Source organism: Gopherus flavomarginatus, chromosome 7 (assembly GCF_025201925.1).
Source record: "Gopherus flavomarginatus isolate rGopFla2 chromosome 7, rGopFla2.mat.asm, whole genome shotgun sequence".
NCBI lineage: Eukaryota > Metazoa > Chordata > Testudines > Testudinidae > Gopherus > Gopherus flavomarginatus.
In genome coordinates, this window is record NC_066623.1 from 19,019,417 (window position 1) to 19,043,982 (window position 24,566).

The window sequence follows — 24,566 nt, forward strand, 5'->3', positions numbered from 1 at the left end:
TTTTTTAATTAGGAAAAAAAAATCTTGGTTACATTCTGATGTGGAATGGGACATTTTTTTGAAATTTTAAACATTTTCACAGGCCAGGAAAACTATTTGTCACCCTGCTGTAATGCTGATCCAAGTCTGCCCATTACAGATATGGGTGCAAGCTGTGAAGTTGGGATCTGCTCTCGCTTACAGTTCAGGGATGGTAGTGGCAGTCATGAGGTAGGGGGAAAGGTTTGTTCCAATCCATTGTTGTGATTGAGGCCCATCTTGTGAAATTCCTATTTAAATTCCTTAAATGAGTTTGCAGTGCATCACAGAGATTTTAATCACCCACTGCAGCACAACTGCTCATTTGAGCAGCCATCATGGTAGCAAAGGTAGCAAGAAGGAAATATGTTTCAGAGATAGGTGAAGGTTTGCCTCAGTCCCTTTTAATGCTGGTTTTGTATCTGAAGATCCTTACTGTTTAAACAGTAAAACCAGTGAAATCAGCACAATAGGAAGCTGGCTCGTGCTGAACTCAGAATGAATTAAATTCCTTTTAGACTTGAAGGCAGGATTGTTCCAGTGTGTTGCCATCTGCAGACTGTGTGACACAGTTTTGGGTGGACATGGAAGTCACTTGGGTATCCGTAGTCCCACTCAGGTGGAAGGAGTTAAGATAGTGAGCTAGGGCTCAGGCAAGGCCCCAATCAAGAGCCCAGGGCTCTGGAGAGAGAACCCTATAAAATGGCTCCCTGGGAAGCAGCTGGAAAAATTACTCATGTTAGCAGGGACTGAGCTAAATATAACAGCTATAGAGTGGGCTGAGCTTTGCTCTGGGTTATTAGAGGTTTGCTATAGCTTAATCAGGGACTTCTTATCTTTTGTTTGTTAATGAGCATTCAGCACAAACTCCTGCTGATAAGACTGGAAAAGTAAAGTTCTTTGGGAATCATTTCTCCTTGCTGAATTGCCCAGACTGACTTAGCAGCCTAACTCCCAGTTACAGTTAATCTTTGCTCAGTGAGAAGCTGTTGGGTGGAGAGGAATGATTTTGCTCTAAGAGGTGGAGTATTTAGCATCCCGTGTAAAGGGCCAAGACAACTTTTCCTTCTTCCTTGATTGCTTGGGTAACAATGCATGAAAGTATAAGGCAAGGTTTTTGACAGCACCCAATGCTCATTGAATTTTAATGGCAGGTAGGTGCTCCTGAAAATCCTCCCCATAGTCATCTCTATTAAATCCTCTTCTGTAGGAGTTTCCCATGGAACAGTCTGGGAGATGCTAGGGTTCTAAGGGTTAAAACAGCATAGAAACTGGTTTAGTCTGATACAAGGTTCTTATACTTCTGGGGCCCCAAATAAGGTCACTTTCCAATAGTATGTCAGTTGATGGCAGGAGATGTTTATATAAACAATTTAAATAGGAGTGCTAATTTCAGGTCATGTGTGACTGGGTGCCCTGGGGGAGCCAGCCAAAGTCACTCAATTAGGGTGAACTGCAAGGAATGGGACAGACAACCCCAAAGCTAGTGGAAATTTTAATATTTAGATTTACCAACCCCGCACTAAACAGCTTCTCTTATACCTCACTGGTTACTCAGAAGCCAACAACACAGTTCCCTCAAAGTAACCCAGCATCAAGCCTCCACCTAGTTACCCAAGTCAGATATGATGATGAAGATTAATGAAACTCTGATTTCATCATATAAAAAAGTTCTACCAATCTCAGGGTACGTCTACACTACAGGATACATTCGAATTAGCTTAAACCGATTTTATAAAACAGATATTATAAAGTCGATTGTGCACGTCCACACTAGGCACATTAATTCGGTGGTGTGCGTCCGTGGTCCGAGGCTAGCGTCGATTTCTGGAGCGGTGCACTGTGGGTAGCTACTGTAAAAGAATGAGGCCAATAACGTCGATTTGCGTCCACACTAACCCTAAATCGATATAGTAATATCGATTTTAGCATTACTCCTCTCGTTTTGTAGGAGTACATAAATCGATTTAAAGAGCCCTTTAAATCGATATAAAGAGCAGTGTAGTGTGGACGGGTGCAGCGTTAAATCGATTTAATGCTGTTAAAATCGGTTTAACAGCGTAGTGTGGACCAAGCCTCAAAGGATCAGACACATTACCTCCCAGGTTAATTAATGTTCCAGATCTTACCTAAATACATGTGTATAGCCAATTCTCATTAACTAAACTAAAATTTAAGAAAAAAAGATGAGCGTATAGTTAAAAGATCAATATACATATGGACATGCATTTAGTTCTCAGGGTTCAGATTTATAGCAGAGATGGAGAGCTTTGTAGTTGTGAACAGTTCTTTTAGAATTTAGTCCATAGGTTATAGTCCAATGTCCAATATCATATCCAGGGTGTACCAGCTTAACTGGGATCTCATCTTGCGACTTCAACTTCCCCTGATGAAATTTAAGCAGATCTGAGATAACAGGATCAGGACCCAAGCCATTTTTATATAGTGTTCTAGCATTCACTTGACCATACATGACTTTAAAGGTTGGTTCTGGGTCATCCAGCCTGCAAGCCTGCTTTCTGGCCACGAGTTATATTTTCTATAAGATTCGCTGCAATTATATAGCAGTGGTAAAAGCAATGATTTGCATGATTATATTTTAATTAGACAATGTCACAGCACGTCTGGTGCTTTGTGCAATGTTCTACAGCACAAGAAATCCCAGTCTGAAATTCACTTGCCCCATTTTCTCCCAGCAAACCTTATTCAGTTCTTTCATTAACCTAAGGAGGTGTTTTAATCATGAACGGTGCAGAATGATAGTCTGTAACAGGAGTCAGCAACCTTCAGCACGCGTCCCACCAGGGTAAGCCCCCTGGTGGGAAGTGGCGGCCAGCACATCCCTCAGCCCGTGCCGCTTTCCCCAGCCCCCATTGGCTTGGAGCAGCGAACTGTGGCCAGTGGGAGCCGTGATTGGCCGAACCTGTGGACGCAGCAGGTAAACAAACCTGCCTGGCCCCGCCAGGGGGCTTACCCCGGCGGGCCATGGGCCAAAGGTTGCCGATCCCTGGTCTGTAACAATAACACATGTGCATCCTTTGCTCTCCTCCATGGAAAGAAGTAACATGCTGACAGAATGCCAATAGTACCCGTTTCTAATGCTTACTTTAAGCTGGGCAATATATCACTTCCACAGGTGTTCCTAGGCAGGGGTTAAAGGCATTAAAGTATCTAAATCATAAGTCTGTCTTTTTTGTAACATTAGTAACAGATGAAACGTAGTTGTCCACTGCTTGCAAATGATAATGGAAAATATTATGATCTGCACCTTAGGCTTTTGAACTCCAACAGGAATTGGAGAAAAATGCAACTGTTTCCCCTCATTATTAATAATGGTTTTGGTTCAGGTATTTTTAGAGCTGGATGAGTTACTGCAAAAGATTTTCCCACCAGGGTTCATTTGAATTGAATGTAAATTCAGCTATGTTTATACCACCTCTGTATTTATTTGCCATGAGTATTCTAGTGAATATTCACTGGTTGGGATGTTTGTCAAAAACAGTGATTTTTTAGTGTATATATTCACAGAAAGAGAATTTCAGATTCTTAATTTGTGATCATTCACACAAAATTTGATTCTATGAGTTATATGCTTATCCAGTGAGGGAAGAGAACCAATACCATCTGATAAAGATGTCCAATCAAAATAGCCATAATACTGATTATTGAATATTCATATGAACTGCTTGTGAACAAGCTACAGGCCAAGAAGCATTTGTAGAAATACTTTGGCTTTAACAATTTTACATTACAAATCTATTAAAGAAAACAGTGATCTGTTTGTAGACAATTCACAAACTCAAATGGGGAATTCACTAAACAGATAACTAACTACATGTTAATTGCTCAGCTCCTCATATTTGTAAGATGAGCAGGCCAGATTCTGCTCTGATTGATAGTGGCGTAAATCCAGAGTAATTGAAATCCATGGAGTTACTCCAGATTTACACAAAACACAGCTGAGATCAGAATCTGGCCCAAAGTACATGAGAAGCCCATCATAGATAGGACTGCTGCAAACAGAACCCCACAGGGAGGAAAAAGTTAGACACAATAAATAACTTTTTATATCTATAAACAGAGGCAAAAATACTTATGTTTTCAAATGCTGAAAATTAGGGAGTGATTCAGACTGACCTCATCCTTCTCCCTCCCCTACTCTCCCCCAATCTGGCACAAGAGTGAGACTGAATTGGTGTGTGTAATTAATTAGTTCCAAGGCTGACTGTGAATGCTGATCTCTAATTTACTGCATCTGCCATTACTTAGCTGGTCCGCTCCACAGGATGAAACATAGGGATTTCTTTTAAAAACGAATCCATTGAGTGGACTTTGGTTTTTTTAGTTGTGACCCAGTGTAGCAGCAGAGAGGGTGAGACTCTTGCTCTCCGGTTAACATCCCTTTTGTGTGTATGTATGATGGAGGAACAGATATTTAGGGAAACAGAGATATGAAACTGGGGCACCGAAACTCACAAAGGAAAACTGCACTGACTTCCTCACATTCTCTACTGACCCAACCCTTGTCTGGGGGAGTCTGGAAGAAAAATGCTGCCATCTTGTGATGAGACTTTGGAACTTCATCAGCACTGAGGAAAAAAAAAAGGAGGTCTATTATGGCCTATTTGAACTCTAGCTTGAGGTTTAACTTAATCATATTTGGGGTAGTAATTCGAGACAGCAGTGTGATGCTGGAGGAAAGGCTAAATGCTTGAGCTCATTGGGATGCTGAGTCTCTGGCTGCCAAAGATGAAATGTGTGAGCAAGTTAATGTGGTTTTGGAAAATCTTGAAGTAGAAATGGACACAAATAGACAAAGATGATGCCCAGATATTATGGTGATTGGTGAGCTGTGAGCACCTGAGAGAGAGCGAACCAAAAAGCTAATAAATGAAAACCCAGGTCCTAACATCCCCTGAATACTGAGGATGTTGAAATGTTTGAAATCCAAAGCCAGATCTGGATTTGCATTTTCCATCTGGCCCCAACATTACAGTGGCTTGTGACAAAAGCCTATATCTCATTGCCCAAATGCTGTGGCTTTAATGCCATCACTACCTGACAATGTCCTGTTAAACAAGATGATAGCTGCTGAGACAATAACCTCTTAAAGGGTGCAGGCGGCTGGCTACCTGCCCATGTAGGTAATCTGGGGATTGAGCATCTTAGGCCACGTCCAGACTAGGAATTAAAATCGATTTTAGATACGCAACTTCAGCTACGAGAATAACGTAGCTGAAGTCGAATTTCTAAAATCGAGGTACTCACCAGTCTGGACGGCGCGGCATCGATGTCCGCGGCTCTCCGCGTCGATTCCGGAACTCCGTTCGGATTGATGGAGTTCCGGAATCGATGTAAGCGCGCTCGGGGATCGATACACCGCGTCCAGACTAGACGCGATATATCGATCCCCGAGCAATCGATTTTAACCCGCCGATGCCGCGGGTTAGTCTGGACGAGGGCTTAGAAAGGGAGAGAGAGAGAGTATGTCCAAACTTTCCAGATTTTTATCACTTATTTAAATAATTAGTGCCCTTGTTTCATAGTTCATTTTGTCACCTTACACGATGCTAAACGCTTTGAGATAACATTGCATACTTACAACATCTTATATAATAGATGTATGTGGATAGAAAAAGTTGTCATAAAATGTGATCTAGTAAAACTGAAGTTATACTTCCTGAGCATATACAACTGCGTGGAATTTATTCTCTTGCAAGAGATTTACCAATGTAATTAATGGCCACTGGCTTACTGGGAGATTGCTGCACTTTGTGATTTGAAGTTTTTTTTGTAGTCATTCAGAGTAAAGTCGCGGAGCTCATTGCTATGCAGGCAGGGGTAATTCAGTGTCTAGAGCGCTGCATAGAAGCCAGGCTGCAAGAGTAACCTTGGCCACAATGGAATTTACTCTTTAGAAGGGAAGTTTTGTTAACAATAAAGTCTATCAATTTCCATGGACCTATTAAATATAGTCCATTGGAGACTTGAGAAGCTTGTGGCTGATGCAATCAATGTGAAGAGCTAAGTTAGATCAGGATTGTGATGAACAGGAATCTGACATATTATGGAGGATGACTCTGTCAAGTGAAATATGCAAAAGAAAGCAGGGCTGTGTGGATGGGAACTTGAAATGCCACTTCCAGCCCCCATTTGGTGGAGTTGCTCCAATGCTCCCTGCTTTTTTATTTGTTTATAAAACGGGCCTGATTGTTGACATATGAGGTGTATGCACAAAACAATAATAGAAAAATAATGATGGGCCCAAGTTTCAAACAGCTGCTTCTGTTTGCGCCTGTGTGACTTATTAGCAGCAAATACCTTACTGCGCATGATGAGGGTTTCCACTGACAGGAGTTAGTGCTTGGAAACACTGGGTGGTTGTGAGCACATGGAGAGAGCGTGCATAAGATCCCTTTGAAAATCACATCCAGACTCTACAATCATAACAACCTGCCCCCCAGCTATTCTCCAGAAACAAACTGAACATCAACCCCCCCTGCCTGTCTCCTCAGTACCAGCCTGGAAGGAGAGGCAGGATTTACCCCTGCCCTAAAAGGTAGCAAATCTGGACTTGGTCTTACTATTGGGGGAAGTGAATTCTCCCCCACCCTGCCTTTTAAATTGGTTAGCTCCAGTATCTTCAGTCCACTACAAAGGGGAGTGGAGCCTCTCGTAAAGTCAGAACTCAGAGTATGTTATGTTACGGCCAGTGGTTTCCCCAGGAATTGAAATGGGAGGGGGTGTTTGAATTAACGGGGTGTGTGTGTCAGGACCAATGAGAGAGATATAAAAGAGATATGAATAAAGTAAATGTTTTGTTAGGATAATGCAAATTTAACATAAGGATAATGCAAGTTACACCAAAACATATAACAGGTCTAGATTTCTAAAAACATAATTTTTTAAAAAAATGTATTTAATTTAAACTGACTTTTGAAAAGTAAGCCATCATGGGATAAGAGGGAAGTCCTCTCATGGATCAGTAACTGGTTAAAAGATCGGAAACAAAGGATAGGAATAAATTATCAGTTTTCAGAATGGAGAGAAATAAATAGTGGTATCCCTGAGGGGTTGGTGCTGGAACCATTACTGTTCAACATACTCATAAATGATCTGGAAAAATGGGTAAACAGTGAGGTGGCAAAATCTGCAGATAATACAAAACTACTCAAGATAGTTAAGTCCCAGGCAGACTGGGAAGAGTTACAAAGGGATCTCACAAAACTGGGTGACTGGGCAACAAAAATGGCAGATGAAATTCAGTGCTGATAAATGCAAAGTAATGCATATTGGAAAACAATCTCAACTATACATACAAAATGAAGGAGTCTGAATTAGCTGTTACCACTCAAGAAAGAGATCTTGGAGTCATTGTGGATAGTTCTCTGAAAACATCCACTCAATGTGCAGCGACAGTCAATGATTCCCAACATTCTGTTTGCTTTTTTAAAAAGAACAGGAGTACTTGTGGCACTTTAGAGACTAACAAATTTATCTGAGCATAAGCTTTTGTGGGCTCCAGCGCACTTCATCGGATGTAGCCCATGAAAGCTTATGCTCAAATAAATGCGTTAGTCTCTAAGGTGCTACAAGTACTCCTGTTCTCTTTGCGGATGCAGACTAACACAGCTGCTACTTTGAAATCTTTGCTTTTTTAAGGAGATAGATAATAAGACAGAAAATATCATATTGCCTCTATATAAATCCATGATACGTATACACCTTGAATACTGTGTGCAGATCTGGTCACCCCGTCCCAAAAAAGATATATTGGAAATGGAAAAGGTACAGAGATGGGCAACTAAAATGATTAGGGGTATGAAACAGGAGGAGAAATTAAAATGTCTGGGAATTTTCAGCTTAGAAAAAAGATGATTAAGGGGGGATATGATAGAGGTCTATAAAATCTTGACTGGTGTGAAGAAAGTGAATAAGGAAATGTTATTTAATCCTTCACATAACACAAGAACTAGCAGTCATCCAATGAAATTAATAGGCAGCAGGTTTTAAAAAAAACAAAAAGAAGTACTTCTTCACACAACATAAAGTCAGCCGTGGAACTCTTTGCCAGGGGATGCTGTGAAGACTAAAACTATAACAGGATTTGAAAAAGAACTAGATAAATTCCTGGGGAATAGGTCCATCAGTGGCTATTAGCCAGCATGGGAAGGGATGCAACACCATGCTTTGAGTGTCCCTAGCCTGTTTGCCAGAAGCTGGAACGGGGCAACAGGGGATGGATCACTTGATGATTACCTGTTCTGTTCATTCCCTCTGATGCGCCTGGCCTTGACCACTGTGCGGAAGACAGGATACTGGGCTCTATGCACCATTGGTCTGACCCAGCATGACCATTCTTATGTAAAAATTAATTATAATAATAGAAATGTTTAGTACAGAAACTCCCCAACATAATGACCTCTCAAGATAGCAACAATGTGAGATAACAACCTTGGCAAATACTGCATTTTAAAAATCTTGGGCTACTAGGAAACATATTTATATAAGTTTCCATTCCCAGTCACAAATCAAGCATTCTGGAGCAAAGTGACTAAAATATAGTCCAACAAACAAATGTTTATTTAATGTGCCCCTATTTAAGCCCTCAGAGCTGCTTTCACGTGAGTACACCTCCCAGGTGGGGGGCAAGAAGGCGCCTTGCTCGTTTCTCCAGCTGCTCACTGTTCACTTTGGCCATGGCTGTTCGTTGTGCCACCGTTCACTCCACCACTCTGTTGCCAATGGCCCTGCGCAGGCATCTTCTGCTGCCACCTGCCACTGTGACCTCTGCAAGTTGGTCTCTTGAGGTTCCACCAGCTGTCAGTGATTTTAGCTGAGCTCTTAGTGGGGGAGCCTTGCTGCTAGTGCAGCCTGGGCTGTTTTTTACACAGAAACACTGTACCGACAGGAACACTGTCCCACAGCAGGACTAAGCACTTAGACCTGATTATCAGTGATTTCAGCTGCAGTGGTCACTTAACAGAACAAAAGACTATTTATGGAGCCTAATCAGCTCTGTCTTTAAACAGTGAAGAGGGACAGATCCCCACCCTCTCTTTTGATGCTCTCAATCAGCACAGGCTAAGTACAGTTCTACTGCCCTTTACTCATGCAATAAGAAAAACATTTCATTCCCAACCCCCACCCCCTGCATTCAAGTGATTTGTAACCCAACCCCAGCCATAATCTATCACTTGGGCGACACAGATCTGTTTGCTGGATACCTAGGTAGATTAGGTGTGAATGTAAATACAATCTGGTCCTGAAGCCTTTCACCCCAGCTCATCATTAGCTGTCAGGGAGAGCTCATTTAGACTTTGCTTACAAATCATCATTTGAAATTATTAGGTTGGCCAACATCACTGAAATGAATGCACTGACATTATCATAAAAACCAACAGCTGTATAAGGAAGCTAGTCTATGTTCATACTTTTCAAATATATTATACTTTCAGATATACGTATTTTTATCATACACTGTATATGCTTTTAAAGTGTGTATTAATGTTTCAATTTCAATTCACATTTCCAAACAGTCACTAAATTGGCATGTTTCAGAGTAGCAGCCCTGTTAGTCTGTATCCGCAAAAAGAACAGGAGTACTTGTGGCACTTTAGAGACTAACAAATGTATTTGAACATAAGCTTTTGTGGGCCCACTTCATCGGATGCATAGAATGGAACTTATAGTGTGGAGATATATATACATACAGAGAACATGAAAAAGTGGGAGATGCCCAACCAACTCTAAGAGGCTAATTAGTTAAGATGCGCTTATTGTCAGCAGGAGGAAAAAAAACTTTTGTAGTGATAATCAAGATGGCCCATTTAAGACAGTTTGACAAGAAGGTGTGAGGATACTTAACATGGGGCAATAGATTCAATGTGTGTAATGGCTCAGCCATTCCCAGTCTCTAAACCTAAATTGATTGTATCTAGTTTGCATATTAATTCAAGTTCAGCAGTTTCTAGTTGGAGTCTGTTTTTGAAGCTTTTCTGTTGCAAAATTGCCACCTTTAAATCTGTTACTGAATGGCCAGAGAGGTTGAAGTGTTCTCCTACTGGTTTTTGAATGTTATGATTCCTGATGTCAGGTTTGTGTCCATTTATTCTTTTGCGTAGACCCTCCGGTTTGGCCAATGTACATGGCAGAGGGGCATTGCTGGCACATGATGGCATATATCACATTGGTAGATGTGCAGGTGAACGAGCCCCTGATGGTGTGGCTGATGTGATTAGGTCCTATTATGGTGTCACTTGAATAGATATGTGGACAGAGTTGGCATCGGGCTTTGCTGCAAGGATAGCTTCCTGGGTTAGTGTTTTTGTTCTGTAGCGAGTATTTGCTTAAGGTTGGGGGGCTGTCTGTAAGCGAGGACTGGTCTGTCTCCCAAGATCTGTGAGAGTGAGGGATCATCTTTCAGGATAGTTTGTAGATCTTTGAGGATGTGCTGGAGAGGTTTTAGTTGAGGGATGAAAGGTAACGATCAGTGGCATTCTGTTATTTTCTATGTTGGGCCTGTCTTGTAGTAGGTGACTTCTGGGTACTCTTCTGGATCTGTCAATCTGTTTTTTCACTTCAGCAGGTGGGTATTGTAGTTTTAAGAATGCTTGGTAGAGATCTTGTAGGTGTTTATCTCTGTCTAAGGGGTTGGAACAAATGTGGTTGTATCTTAGAGCTTGGCTGTAGACAATGAATTGTGTGATGTGGTCTGGATGAAAGCTGAAGGCATGTAGGTAAGTATAGCGGTCAGTAGGTTTCTAGTGTAGGGTGGTGTTTATGTGACCATCGCTTATTAGCACGGTAGTGTCGAGGAAATGGACCGCTTGTGTGGATTGGTCTAGGCTGAGTTTGATGGTGGGATGGAAATTGTTGAAATCATGATGGAATTCCTCAAGGGCTTCTTTTCCATGGGTCCAGATGATGAAGATGTCATCAATGTAGCGCAAGTACAGTAGGGGTGTTAGGGGACGAGAGCTAAGGAAGCATTGTTCTAAATCAGCCATAATAATGTTGGCATACTTTGGGGCCATGCGGGTACCCATAGCAGTGCCACTGACTTGAAGGTATATATTGTCCACAAATGTGAAACAGTTGTGGGTGAGGACAAAGTCGCAAAGTTCAGCCACCAGGTTTGGCATGTAACTAGTTCACAAAACTGGGAGGGGGGTTTGGGGAAATTCAGGGGGGGTGTAGGGAAATCACTGGTTACGGTGAGACATTATCTGCCTGGCCTGCCTATAGTAGTCGCGTCTGCATGTGTATGCACCTGTGATGTAGTGCTCTCTCCACTTCAACAGAACACTCCTCAAATAGGGAAAAGGTTGTTATATAGAGGATGGAGATCAGTTGTTCTTCATCGGTAGGACAAGAAGTAATCAGCTTATTTTGATGCAAGGGAGACAGACTGGATATTAGGAAACACTTTCTAACTAAGTCTATAAGGATAGTTAAGTACTGGGACAGTTACCTCAGGAGTTTGTGAAATCCTTGTCACTGGAGGTGTTTACAAACAGTTTAGACAAAGTCCTAGCAAGGATGGTTTAAGGATACCTAATCCTGCCTCAGTGTAGGGGGAGATGAACTAGATCACCTCTTGAGGTCCCTGTCAGCCCTACATGCCACCTTCGCACAGATTCCAGATAGTTTCTGAACACATCAGTGACTGTAAACTGAACTTTTTAAAAATGCTGCGGTTTTATTTTTTATACAAACTAAAACACCAGAGATCATTGAATCCTATATTAAATACATAAATTAAAAAATAACCATTCATAAAACTTTACATACAATAAGGATTCTCATCTACACGTTAATACATATAGTACATATACATGTACAGAGTTTATCAAAGGTCATTCTGCCAATTTATTTACAGTTCTCTTCTGGAATAGACACAAAAACAGGAGCAAAATATGTACAGGTGCTGACGTGAAAGAGAAAATAAACCCTGCTGGGTTACCAGAGATTATGAGGCAGTTTATTGAACATAGACTCAGTGAAAATGAAGGCCTGGCCAATTCAGTCCACATGGGATGCAATGGAATTGGAAGGTTTGGTGGTTCAGAGTATAGTCCCACTGAGATTGGAAAGCTCACTAATGTGTCCCGTAGGCCTTGCAAAAGGAGAGCTTGGAGTTGTGACCCATGTTGATATTAATACTGCTGAACTGTGCGGGATCACCTATTGTTCTTTGGAAAGTCCATGGATATTCACTACTTCTGTTTGCTTGTTTGTGGCTGCTGTACAAGGCTAATTTGAGGGAGGTGTCTCAATAATTTGCCCAGTGAACATGAATAACATGGAGAGAGCAGGAAAAAAGCTGCAGGACAGTGGTCTTAAAAAAGTTGTCAGTGAAATGCAAAATTAACCCACAAGATAGAGTTGCCAACCCTCCAGGATTGTCCTGGAGTCGCCAGGAATTAAAGATTAATCTTTCCTTAAAGATTATATTGCGTGATGAAACCACCAGGAATACATCCAACCAAACTGGCAACCTATCACAAGGAGTTTAATCAGCCTTGTCATCCGAACAACCCTTGGCCTGAGTCCTCATTCCTAGGATTGGAAGTACACTTTTGTAAGCTATAACAACATTCTACTATATACACTGGGGATTTATATATGTACAGAGTGTGTGTGTGTGTATATATATATATATATATATATATATATACAGGTTTGTGTGTGTATATTTTAAAAAATGAACTCATTTTGATCTAGCTGAATGTCGAAAGTTTATATAGTTGATGTCAATGGGCATGTATTAGGCACGGTTTGTGTTGCACTGTGGAGGGATAAATATTGTTTTTCAAGTCTCTGGAGGAAATCCAGCAATCCACTCCAAGTGGTATCTTGCAGGACTTTCACAATCCACATTCAGGTGACTGTGGATTATCTATCCCGCCTCCAGAGGCTTAGCAAAAAGGATGGAGTGAGAGAGACAGAGTGTGTGTGTGTGTGTGTGTGTGTGTGTGTGTGTGTGTGTGTGTGTGTGTGTGTGTGTGTGTGAAAGAGAGAGAGAGAGAGAGAGAGAGAGAGAGGATGAGCACACACACACACACAGAGCATGTTGTAATAACCACAACTATCTTGGAATACATAAGCTTTCACGGTAGGTTTCAAGTGCTTGGGAATTCCATCTGGATTGATCCCAACTCCCTTTGTTACATTGTAAGGCCTAAACCTACCCCCATTGCTGCCAATGGGAGTATAGCCACTGAATTCAGGGGGAGCAAGACTGGTCCCTAAACATGGTTTGTAACAGTGCGATGTCAGGCCCATATAGTCTCATTGGCCCAACTGAAGTCAATGGAATTGAACAGGTCTAAGGACAGAATTTGATCCATTCAGTCATGAGCATTTCAAACAGACACAATGTATTAAGTTGAAGCTACACACATGTAGATAGCAAATACATGGTAGTATCCAGTAACAGATCAGAATCAGACCATTTTGTACACTGTAAATGAATAAATGACATCTGCATGGATTGCATCGAAGGAAGGTAAGGGACATGTGAACCTCCAACAAGTCTGCTCGGGTGGGGTTTGAATTTGCTGCAGTTCACATGGAAATACCCTTTGCATTACATTTTCAAAGGCACTCCCACTCCCGCCTCTACATTTACTTTTGCAATTTCATATATGCAAATAGCTTGCATATACTATAAAACAAATTTGCTCCTGGCAATAACACATGCAGAATTGAGTGTTTAGGGCTCAATCCTGCAAAGGGCCCTTACAAAAAAGAAGTACCACAGCATGGTACAGTAATGGCCCAAATGCTATAGCGTACAATAGTGATACTGCAGTAACTGTTACTATAGTAATCTGCAGTAACTTTTTATAAGGATGCTCAGCATCTCCAGTACAGGAGCTAGGAGCACTCAGCACCTTGCTTGGTCTTGCTGTTAGATATCGATCTTCTTGATATGAATGTGCAAGTGCCATTTAAATAGGTTTTTTAAAAAATACTCTATTTATGGAGCTTCAAATTTACCACCGGCCAAGGCTCGTATAAGTTCTTTTATAAAGGCAAAGAGGAGAATGAATGACCGATGCAGCACCTGTCAACTCTGCCAATACAGTTGTAAGGGATGAGAAATGCCAATCAGAGACAAGAACCGAAACAGGATGCGTTTCTGAGTGCAGAAGGGAGCCAAAGACTCATTGGGAAGTGCAATGTATTTCAGAAGTTCTAAATGGAGAAGTCTGTCCGAAAGGAAGTCAAAGGTTTATTCTGAAACCTAACTTTTTCTCTGCTTTACAAACTCTTGATTTGACTGACAGAAACCAAATGGTCTTGGGTAAGACAAAAAATCATTTTGTAGAAAACCGAGGCCACGGGTTATCATGAGGTAATACAACATCACAAAATGAAGAGCAGGATCTGGTAGCTCTTACTCCTGTGAGCAGGCCCATTGACTTTACTGGCACTACTCACCTGAATGAGGGCTGATGGGTCCAGCCCATAATTTGCCATCTTTAACTGAAGCCTATTATTTCTGTTGGCAGTAGTGCCTGGCCTGAGATTTCACAGGACACTGGGGGTAGTTCTACAGTGCAGTTAGACACATGCTGACTTGGGCTAAGGGACTGTTTAACTGCAGTGTAGATGTTTGAGCTCCATCTGCAGCTCAGTTCTGGGACCCTCTGACCTTGCAGAGTCCTAGAGCCTGGGCTCCAGCCCAAGCCTGAATGTCTACACTGCATTTAAACAACCTGTTCGCCTCAGCCCCATGAGCCTGAGTCAGTTGGCATGGGGCAGGGGCGGGTTTTTAATTGCAGTGCAGACATAACCTGTGTGACAAATGGGTATGAAATTAACTTGTGTTGCCACAGAACAAAGGAAACAGAATCAGAGAGAAGATTTTGTAAAGGTCGTTCAAGAATACAAACAGGACATAATTCTGTGGGAGACTCTCAATGGTTCTGGCTCCGGAGCTGCAATACTATATTGCTAGCAGCACCTCTGGAAAGCACATATGGTACTTGCTGCTTATACTCTTCTACTGCAGGGTTTCCTCTGAACAAAGAACATGCAGTGAAATTGCATTTTTCCAGCATGTCCATCTACTGGCCTGTAACAAACATATTCCTGATGCAGAATTCAGTGGACTTCTTTGCTAGAACAGAATCTTAAAAAGATGAGGTTGTTTTGTAATTTAAATTATTTTAAGGAGAAAAAGCCATTCACAAATAGCTTCCAAACTGGCATGCAGGAAACAAATGAATGGAATGGAATACAATACCGCAATTACTCAAATGAATAGTGCTTACACATTTGAGCAGCCTCAGTGGGGCAGACCTTGGGAGATGCCAAGTACCTGAAACTCTCTATGAAATTCAAGTGGATAGAACACTGGACTGGAACTCTGGACTTCCCAACTCTGCTACTGGCCCATTGGATGACCTGGGGCAAGTCACCCTATCTGTGCCTCAGTTTCCCCATTTATAAAATGGGGATGATAATGATACTCCCCTTCTTTGAAAAGTACTTAGAGATCTACTGATGAAAAGCACTGTATAAGAAGTAGGTATTATTTAAGACCCATTTTGAGGGCTTAAGTAATGCACAGACTGTGTGCTGGCCCTTACTTTTTTTATTACAGTAATATGTGGAATCTCCAGCAAAGATCAAGGCCCAACTATGTTGGCAATGTACAAAAACATAAGAGATATTTCTTCCAGTTGAAATAGACAAGATAAACAAAGGGGAATGGAAACAGAGGCATAACATTAGTTGTCCAAGTCACATTGCAGGTCAGTGGGAGAGTGGGGAATGGAACTCTAAATTTCCGATTCCCACTCCAGTGCCCCCGCCATTAGCTAATGCTGACTTTCTACTCCATCCCATGTCACGTTGGGGTGAATTTAACTCTCCATGTGAGTTGCAGGTGTTCAGCACTTCTCAAGGTTTCGCCATATGAATAGGACTACATGGGTAAGTAAGAGCCTTATTCAGGTAAGCAGATATGTTTACATGGCACACTCACTGGGGCAGTGTGTGGGGTCCATGTAGTCACATGCCTCAGTGAAAAGCAGGCTGCATCCACACTACAGTTAGCTAGCCTTTCCCTGATGCCTCCTCCTGCATGAGCCTTCCCCCGCTGCCAGAGTTTTTCTCTGGGGTGGGGAAAGGCTCCAACAGCTCTCTGCTGCCGGAGCTTCTCCCCACCACAGGGAGGTGCAGGAGCCTGTCCCCACTGCCTCTCCCCTGCCAGAACCTTTCCTGCCTGCAGCAGGAAGGCAGCAGGACACTACATTGCTAAAAATAGCAGTATAAATGGAGAAACACTGCCTGGGTGTGTAGAGAGCTGCGTAGGGTATGTACCCTAAAGTTCTGGCATATCTTTACTTCCTAAGCAATGCCTCACTTACACTGCTATTGACTCTGTGCTGGGGGGCATGCAGTGTATGCACTTTGCACACTGCTGTTAAGAGTTGCAGTGTAGACATTCCCTAGGGGTAAGGTCAGTCCTGTGCATTGTAACAGGGAGATAAGTGTTGCATCGAAAGGCAAACTGCTTCTACCGGTCCTTAATTGTGACAAATGACAAGTGATACATTTGTCCTGTGCCTAGTAAAGATGCTTTTGCCCAGCTATTACCTGTTTTTGGTTCATGTACCATTTGTCAGGAAGCCTGCTGACAAAATCACTTTGACAAACAAAACCAAAATATTCATAACTGTTTCACATGTTCATTAGCGTACAGTTTTAGACAAGCTTGGAAATCAGTGTTCTGTGGGATTAGATAACACAGGCATTCTTCCTCTCCCCCCCACCCCCGACACATTATTTCTTTCTTCAACCCCATTCAAGTGATCCTAGATACGTTAGGAGTAATTGTGAAATCAAGTGTGGTCCTTTCTTCAGTGTGTCAGTCTTTAAAATGTATGAAAAGTATCTAACAATGTACGTGCTGTTCTTTATGGATGGATCAATAAGAAAGATAAGGCTACAGCATTGTCAGAAATCCTCATCAGGTCCGTCACCCACATTCTTCCCTTCGTCTGCCCTCCTAGCTGGTGATATGTTAACATCCCCACCACGTACGACACGATACCCAGTTCCGCCCATCATGAAACAAAACAGAGTATGTTTTTCCTTTTGTTCACATTGCAGCTGTCATTGTTCCTGAGTTTAAAACCAAAAGGAGAAAGAGAGTCCCTGTAGTAAGGAAGCCGGATGATTCAAATTGAATATTTTATTATCAATATCCCCTCACAGTTTTGAAAAAACGTTTCTCCTGCTCTGTCCCTTTAATATTGATTTTTTTCCATGGGGTGTCATTGTTACATTTAATATCCCCCTGCACAGCAGGGATAGATTGTTCTGTTGTAACTTTGGTTCCATGCCCAAGGCCCATTTGTACTTCATCTGCTGATTCTGTTTAATTTTTTTTAATATGTTCACAGTTTGTTTCTCCCCCCTCTTTTTTTCTTAGTTTGACATATAGAACTTCATTAAATGCAGCATATATTGTAGCTTTAGACAGGAACTGTCAAGTAACAAATCTTGAATAATGGCTTTAAAATACATGGTGGTTGTAGTCTTGGCTACAGGTTGTTGTTGTATTTTTAAATTGGTGTAAACAGTGTTCTCTTCTTGGGTTTGGAAGCATTTGCCTTTCTAAGGACTTATCTGTGTAGTCTGGCACTCTACAAAATAGAAAAGAAAAACATCTGTATTAGCTAAGTGGAGAGATTGCATCTATCTGTCCATCACTCCCTCCCTCCCGCCCACGGGTTTTGAAGATTTTCCGTTGCTGGAAAGGATTTAGTCAAGAATCTAACATATGGTATTCCTCAACACAGCAAGCTATATCCCTCTGCTACCACAGGCAAGGATTTAGAACCCAACTTCTATACCCTAGAAGTCAATGGGAATGTTGCAATTGATTTCAATGGAGCAGGGCTTAAGCCAAATTGCTCTACCAGAGCTGTCTAAAACTTCCACAAGGAGAGAGACATGAAAGCAGGTGGAACTCTCCTGGTTTAAGGACAACCCCCAAGTCCTCTGTTCATGAAACTTTGAAGTGAACTTGGACTGTGTTTTGGATGAATCAGGACCAAGGCTGCGGTTTAGTTCTGAGTCCATCCATGCTGCTTATTACTGACTGGGAAGGATTATGGACTTTTGCTTAAAACCAGGAAAAACTTGGCATTTTTCTTCTGAGTTTTGCTTTGGGGTTTCAGGTCCATTTAAATTCTGAAACAGAGTGAAATTCACAGGGTGCAAAATCCATGCAAACCAAATGTCCTTGCACATACACACCTTTCCCTCCTAAACCCTCTCAACTAGGGGAATCTCATATCAACAGACTCTCGAGAGTTTTGCACAAATAGATTCTACAGTTTTTCTCCCGTTCAAGCACTTTATTTCCTTCTTTGTAACTCTGTCCCCATCATTCCTGAAAGCAACAGCTGTGATAGCTGTACTGACCCTAGGAGGCCATGAAACCTCATCTGAAATTTCAGCTCTGTATGCCCCCAGCTGTTTAAGGGAAGAGGAGATGATAAACTGTAAAGAGAGGTATGGAAAAACATACTCTTTTTTTAACATAAAATGGGTCTGCAGCTACACGTCAAGGAAGTTTTACAAATGGATCTATTTAAAGTCTAAAAATCACTGCATCTAAGAAAACTAGTATCCAGGAGTACTATGGCAATTGGCAAAGACATTGATTCTTTTGCTTCATGTGCTCCCCCCACCAAATTATAAGAACCATAAAATATTGATATCATATGATTTTTTTAGGATACTACTTTGGGACCCCTTACTCAAATGACCCCAAATTTGAACCACTAACCCTACCCTAAGCCCTGATGAGGCAATTCAAATTTCAAGGCAATCTGAGTGTGCATGTGGATGTTAGAGCACTTTGAAAACAGCTGTTAAATAGTATGTCAGTCTCAACTACAGTGATGCTACCATCCGATAATGCAGAGTTGTCTGCCAACGCCTCTCTCAGGGCTACCTATACCTCCCCCAAAATGTTCATGTGCTATTTTCCCTGCTTGCAGTAAGGAATGAGCACATCAGGGTGGGAGAGGTAGACTGAGTTGGTACAAATTGCACCTGTGGGATTTAGACAGAATTGGAAGAAGCCCTTTCTGAATGTTCTGCATTGACATCCCCCTGCACTTTTATAATTTTTCCATTGCCGTGGCAGATTTTCTGTTCTTGACCCAGATTGAGCTGTAAAGTTCACTTTGCTCTCCTTCCTGCTGATCTAAATCCCTCTTCCTGCTCATAGGAAGGCAGGCAGGCTGGCTGGGCATGGGTATGAGATCCTAATTTTCTGCATGGATAAACAACAAATGAACGAGTCTCTTCTTTGGATGGGACTTTACCTATCTGATGGGATATCCTAGAAATGCCAGATTTTGCCACCTGGACACAGCTCCCATAGCTACCCTCAGGCACAGAGAGGAGCAACAGAAGGAAGATGTGAGCATAGATATCTAATCATATTAGACAATCTAGCGCCTACCTTTGAGCATCTGGGCCTGAATGACTACCTAGACTTTATGGTTCCCTAAGGGAGGGAAATGTAGGCCTGATTCTGATATCACAGCCTTGTAAATCAGGAGTAACTCCACTGGGCAAAATTCTGCTGTAGTTACATTGGTGTTATACATAGAGTAACTCTAATTATTTCAATAAAGTTACCGTTCATTTACACCACTGTAAATAAGAGCTGAATTTAGCCTTGTTGTAAAATCAGCCAAAGGGTGTGGGATAAGATGTGTTGGGATAGAGGTGGGTGGATCCTGATCCAGTGGAATGGTTCCTAGGTAATTGTTTCATCCAATATAAATTAGATTAGCCTTAAAGCTTCTCTGATTTACATGGGGTGCCCACTATAATTCCAGCCAATCCATTAGACTGGGGGAAGCATAAAAATGGTTTGGTCTCTCCCCTGGCTCTGTGAGTTCAGTACAGCTAAGAATTCAAGTCTGAGTCCAGCAATTGGCAAACATTCCATTATGTCCTAGAAATCTGAGATGGGTCACTTACGGGTTAAAGGGTTAAACTGTGTGCAAAGGAACAGAAATGATAATCTTCTGCATGGTCTCTACTGGACTGTTAATGTGAAGCTCCAACCTGAAGCACCTCATCAGCTTTCTCTAGCCAGACATTACCTGGATGGACGAGCTCTCCTTATAGGTCACTCCAGCATAAATACAATTACTGAATATGGTGGTTACAATGTACTCAACTTTGCTTCTGATTTTTTCTTCCCATGTGACTGTGCTTTCATCTCCTACTCTAAAGCAGAGGGGGGAGGTGACACGTCTGGGAGCAGGAATTCAGACTGACTTTCAATATGTTGTGGAAATAATTAGGAGACTGTAATTTGAAAGTCACCATGTAACCCAGGCATACAAATACTCTCTGAAGAGTTTATTCTGGCAGGCAGCCACTCAGTGTTAAAGGGCATGTTTAAAAGATTTCCACAGGCTCTCAGACAATAAGGAGTCAGGAATCTCATTTAGAAACTGTAGGCAGTTTTCTAATTTAGGGAATGTGTATTTCTAAAGATGTTGGCTCACACCTACGGCTCCTGAAAAACCCTTCTCTGAAACTCTGAAACTCTAATTCTGTGGCTCTTCCGTCCAATTTCTATATCTGAAAATCCCCCCTCCCTTTCTCTCTGGCACGCTAATAACATGTCTAAATTCTCATGAAATATTCATTAATCTGTCTAAACTGAGAGCTGGAATTTTCCTGTGCTAATTGAAATGAAATTTTTCAACCAGCTCTAAATGTTTTTTCAATGAAAAAATGGCTTTTTCTTTTTTAGTCAATGTTGAAATTTCTGTCAGTCATTTTGATTACATTTTGGGGGTTTTGTTAAGCCAAAATTGTTGATTTTTTCAACATTTTTGGATTTTTTTTAATTTTGTGGATTTTTTTCTTAAAAAACCTGAAAACTTTTGAACAAAAATTTCAATGCAAATGAAAACTTTTTGATTTTTTTGAAAATTTTGCTGGCACAAAGTATATTTCCTGGTCAGTGCTAATGCTGATGCAAAATGCAATTCGCACAGCATGCTAGATGCGCCACACTGCAAGACTGGCAAAGGTAGTATATAGAGCAGTATAAACAAGTCATTGTATGAAATTTTAGTTTGCACTGACTTTTCTAGTGCTTTTTATGTAGCCTGTTGTAAAACTAGGCAAATATCTAGCTGAGTTGGTGTATCCCCTAGAAGACCGCTGTGTACCCCCAGGGTCTAACTTGCTCTTAAAAATCTCCAGTGACAGAGTCTCCACAACCTCCCTAGGCAATTGATTCCAGTGCTTAACTACCCTGATAGTTAGGAAGTTTTTCCTAATGTCCAACCTAAACCGCCCTTGCTGCAATTTTAAGCCCATTCCTTCTTTTCCTATCCTCAGAGGTTAACAAGAACAATTTTTCTCCCTCCTCCTCATAACAACCTTGTATGTACTTGAAAACTGTTATCATGTTCCCTCTCAATCTTTTCTTCTCCAGACTAAACAAACCCAGTTTTTTCAATCTTCCCTCATAGGTCATGTTCTCTAGGCCTTTTAATAATTTTTGTTGCTCATCCATGGACTTCCTCCAATTTGTCCACATCTTTTCTGAAATGTGGTGCCCAGAACTGGACATAATACTCCAGTTGAGTCCTAATCAGTGCAGAGTATAGCAGAAGAATTACTTCTCATGTCTTGCTTACAACACTCCTGATAATGCATCCCAGAATATATGCTTTTTTTTTTTTAATAGTGTTACACTGTTGACTTATATTTAGCTTGTGATTCACAATGACCCCCGGATCCCTTTCCACAGTACTCCTTCCTAGGGAGTCATTTTCCATTTTGCATGTGTGCAACTGATTGTTCCTTTTTAGTGGAGTACTTTGTATTTGTCCTTATTGAATTTCATCCTATTTACTTCAGATCATTTCTCCAGTTTATCCAGATCATTTTGAATTTTAATCGTATCCTCCAAAGCACTTGCAACTACTCTCAGCTTGGAATTATCCGCAAACTTTATCAGTGTACTCCCTATGCAATTATCTAAAACACTGATGAAGATATTGAACAGAACTGGACCCAGAACTGATCCCTGAAGGACCCCACTCGACAGACCCTTCCAGCTTGACTGTGAATAACCTCAAAACATGTCCCAGCTGCTGTGCTGGATCATCTTTCAGAAGTCTTGCGTCTGGAACTTCCAGTCAGTGGCTGGGATACCACAATGCAATCCCCTACAAGCTGTTTGCTAGAGCCAGGAAATATATTTAAAATGTTGGTAACTCCAAAATGGGACAGTCAACTGTTTGGAAGAGCGAGAGATATAGACCTATCAAAAAATGCTGTGGATTGGGATGTGCCCTGAAGATCACCCAATTTGGGCTCTGTCTGGCCAACGGTAAGGGAATCCCAGTCAATGTGGCTCCTTGTGTGTTAGCACTCCTCACATGAGCAAGGAATTGCAGGAACAGACCATAAGGACTATTGTCTTGAGCTTATCAGTAGATCTCAGCTGCTAGGGCTGAGCAAGAGGCTTCTCTCAGATACACAGAGATTGAGAGAGGCTTTTCTCAGACGCACAGGAATCAAACCATAAAGGACTTATAAGTTATAACCAACACCTTGGATTGCACCTGAAATGAACTGTGTAAGCCAGTGTGAAATGGAGAACTGGTGAAATGTGTTCCCTGTGCAGCCCCACTTTGAATTTCTTCAGGTGGTGCTCTGAACAGTGCATTGCAATAATCCAGTCTGGAGGCAACAAAGATATGGAAGCAACCAAATGTGCTAACTGCTTGATAGTCCTGTACCTTAACCAGAAGACTGCCATTCTTCCTTCTGTAATCTGAAGACTGTTAAGTTTAAAAACTCAAGGCAGAAACCTCAGCTAGCATAAACTGACATAACGCCACTGAAGTCAGTGTACCCAGATCAGCTTATACCAACTGAGGATCTGGCCTTCATCATTTCATACAAATCTATGGGACAAACACTAGTTTCATGGAAATATATGAAGCAGCCTTACCTTTCCAAGAGGCACATTGACATCAAGGCCAAAGAATAAAGGCAAGAGAGAAGAACAAGAATAGAAACAGAAACTGCAGAAGAAAAAAGAAGATTATGTAAAAAAAAATCTTACTGTAACGTCTTAAGGATCAGAGCTAGTTCTCTTTGCAATTCATATGACAATGATAAACTCAGTTTAATATGAGATCTGAAATAATTATGCATGCAGAAAACATGTTTTCCAGTTGTCTACAAATACCAATCCCTCTTCCTTGTGTGAAAAAACTAGACTGTATCTTTTTTTTTTTAAAACTCACCAGCAAAATGAATGCACCCAACACCACATGGCAACACTGGGTTAGATCTTCTGCTGCTTTAAATCAATGTAGCGTCACTGAAGTCACAAACTGGTGCTGATTTACACCAACTAAGCATCTGGCACCTGGTTTCTAAAATGGCGCCCACTATTCATACTAGTAAGTAAACATGCTAAGATCATGGATACATGATGTAACATTGACCTTAATCAGACATATCCCTCATACTGAACTATTAATAACTGACCCATGGATCTCTTCCATCACGATCCTTGCTCTTCTAATGGGATGGGAATTTTTGTGGTTTGAAGCCCCCTTTGAAAATGTGGCCATGCAATGTCTTCCATCACAGTTCTCCATTGAACCATGTCACAAGTTTTGTTTTGTTTTTTAAATCAATGGTTACAAGGTAATACACTCCCATTTTTGATCCATTTTCTGCCTGTGAATGTATTATATACTCGTGCTCATACCCTTGATTTCTATTGAACGTCACCGAAACTTTGGCAGCAAAGTGGAAAAAGAAGAGTTTGCCTAGCCAAGGGGTTACAATATATGTTTATTCCATTATTAATCAGATTACTGTTAGACTAGATTTTTGGGGGGAAGAATTGGCTTCTGTCACAGTTTCAATGCCCCTGAGATTTATTATTTATTATGCTTTGTTTTGCTTGTTAAGTAAATTGGTCATGTTCCTCTAGACATAGTTTAAAGGAAGTTGTGAAGACAAAAATGAGCATTCAGATCCACAACACACTTTATTTCATCATCAGGGACAGGAGGTGGGATCATCTTCTAGCCATTTAGCAACTTTTGAATTACAGCTCTACCTCGATATAACGCTGTCCTTGGGAGCCATAAAATCTTACTGTGTTATAGGTGAAACCGCGTTATATCGAACTTGCTTTGATCCGCCGGAGTGTGTAGCCTCGCCTCCCCCAGAGCACTGCTTTACTGCGTTATATCAGAATTCATGTTACATTGGGTTGCATTATATCGGGGTAGAGCGGTAGTTGGCTGCCTAGTGCATTATGGGTTTCAATTGCATTGACTGCAGTGAACCTGGGATTAGGCCCAGTGTGTTTCATTTCAGGAACGTATATACAAAGTCAATAAGCAAAAAGTCTTCAATTTATTTTGATGCCACAGTTCAGTTAGAGGGCAGGATTCTGGTAACCTTAGTCACATTGTGTTGTATCTTACTCCAGTCCC

At 41.4% G+C, this 24,566-nt stretch overlaps 2 protein-coding genes across 2 annotated transcripts in view; both read right to left on the reverse strand.

The window, feature by feature from the left end:
* DPYSL3 (dihydropyrimidinase like 3) overlaps positions 1-24,566 on the reverse strand; it is a 196,319-nt gene that overhangs the window by 130,488 nt on the left and 41,265 nt on the right. The gene's annotated exons all lie outside the window — the stretch shown is intronic.
* The window catches only part of JAKMIP2 (janus kinase and microtubule interacting protein 2), a 107,222-nt gene continuing 99,763 nt past the window's right edge, over positions 17,108-24,566 (reverse strand). The window contains exons 21-22 of the mRNA XM_050962612.1: positions 23,057-23,129; positions 17,108-17,684 (exon numbers count right to left, since the gene is read on the reverse strand). Of these exons, the coding sequence (XP_050818569.1) occupies positions 23,079-23,129 (51 nt within the window). The 3' untranslated portion in view covers positions 17,108-17,684; positions 23,057-23,078. The remainder of the gene's footprint in view (positions 17,685-23,056; positions 23,130-24,566) is intronic.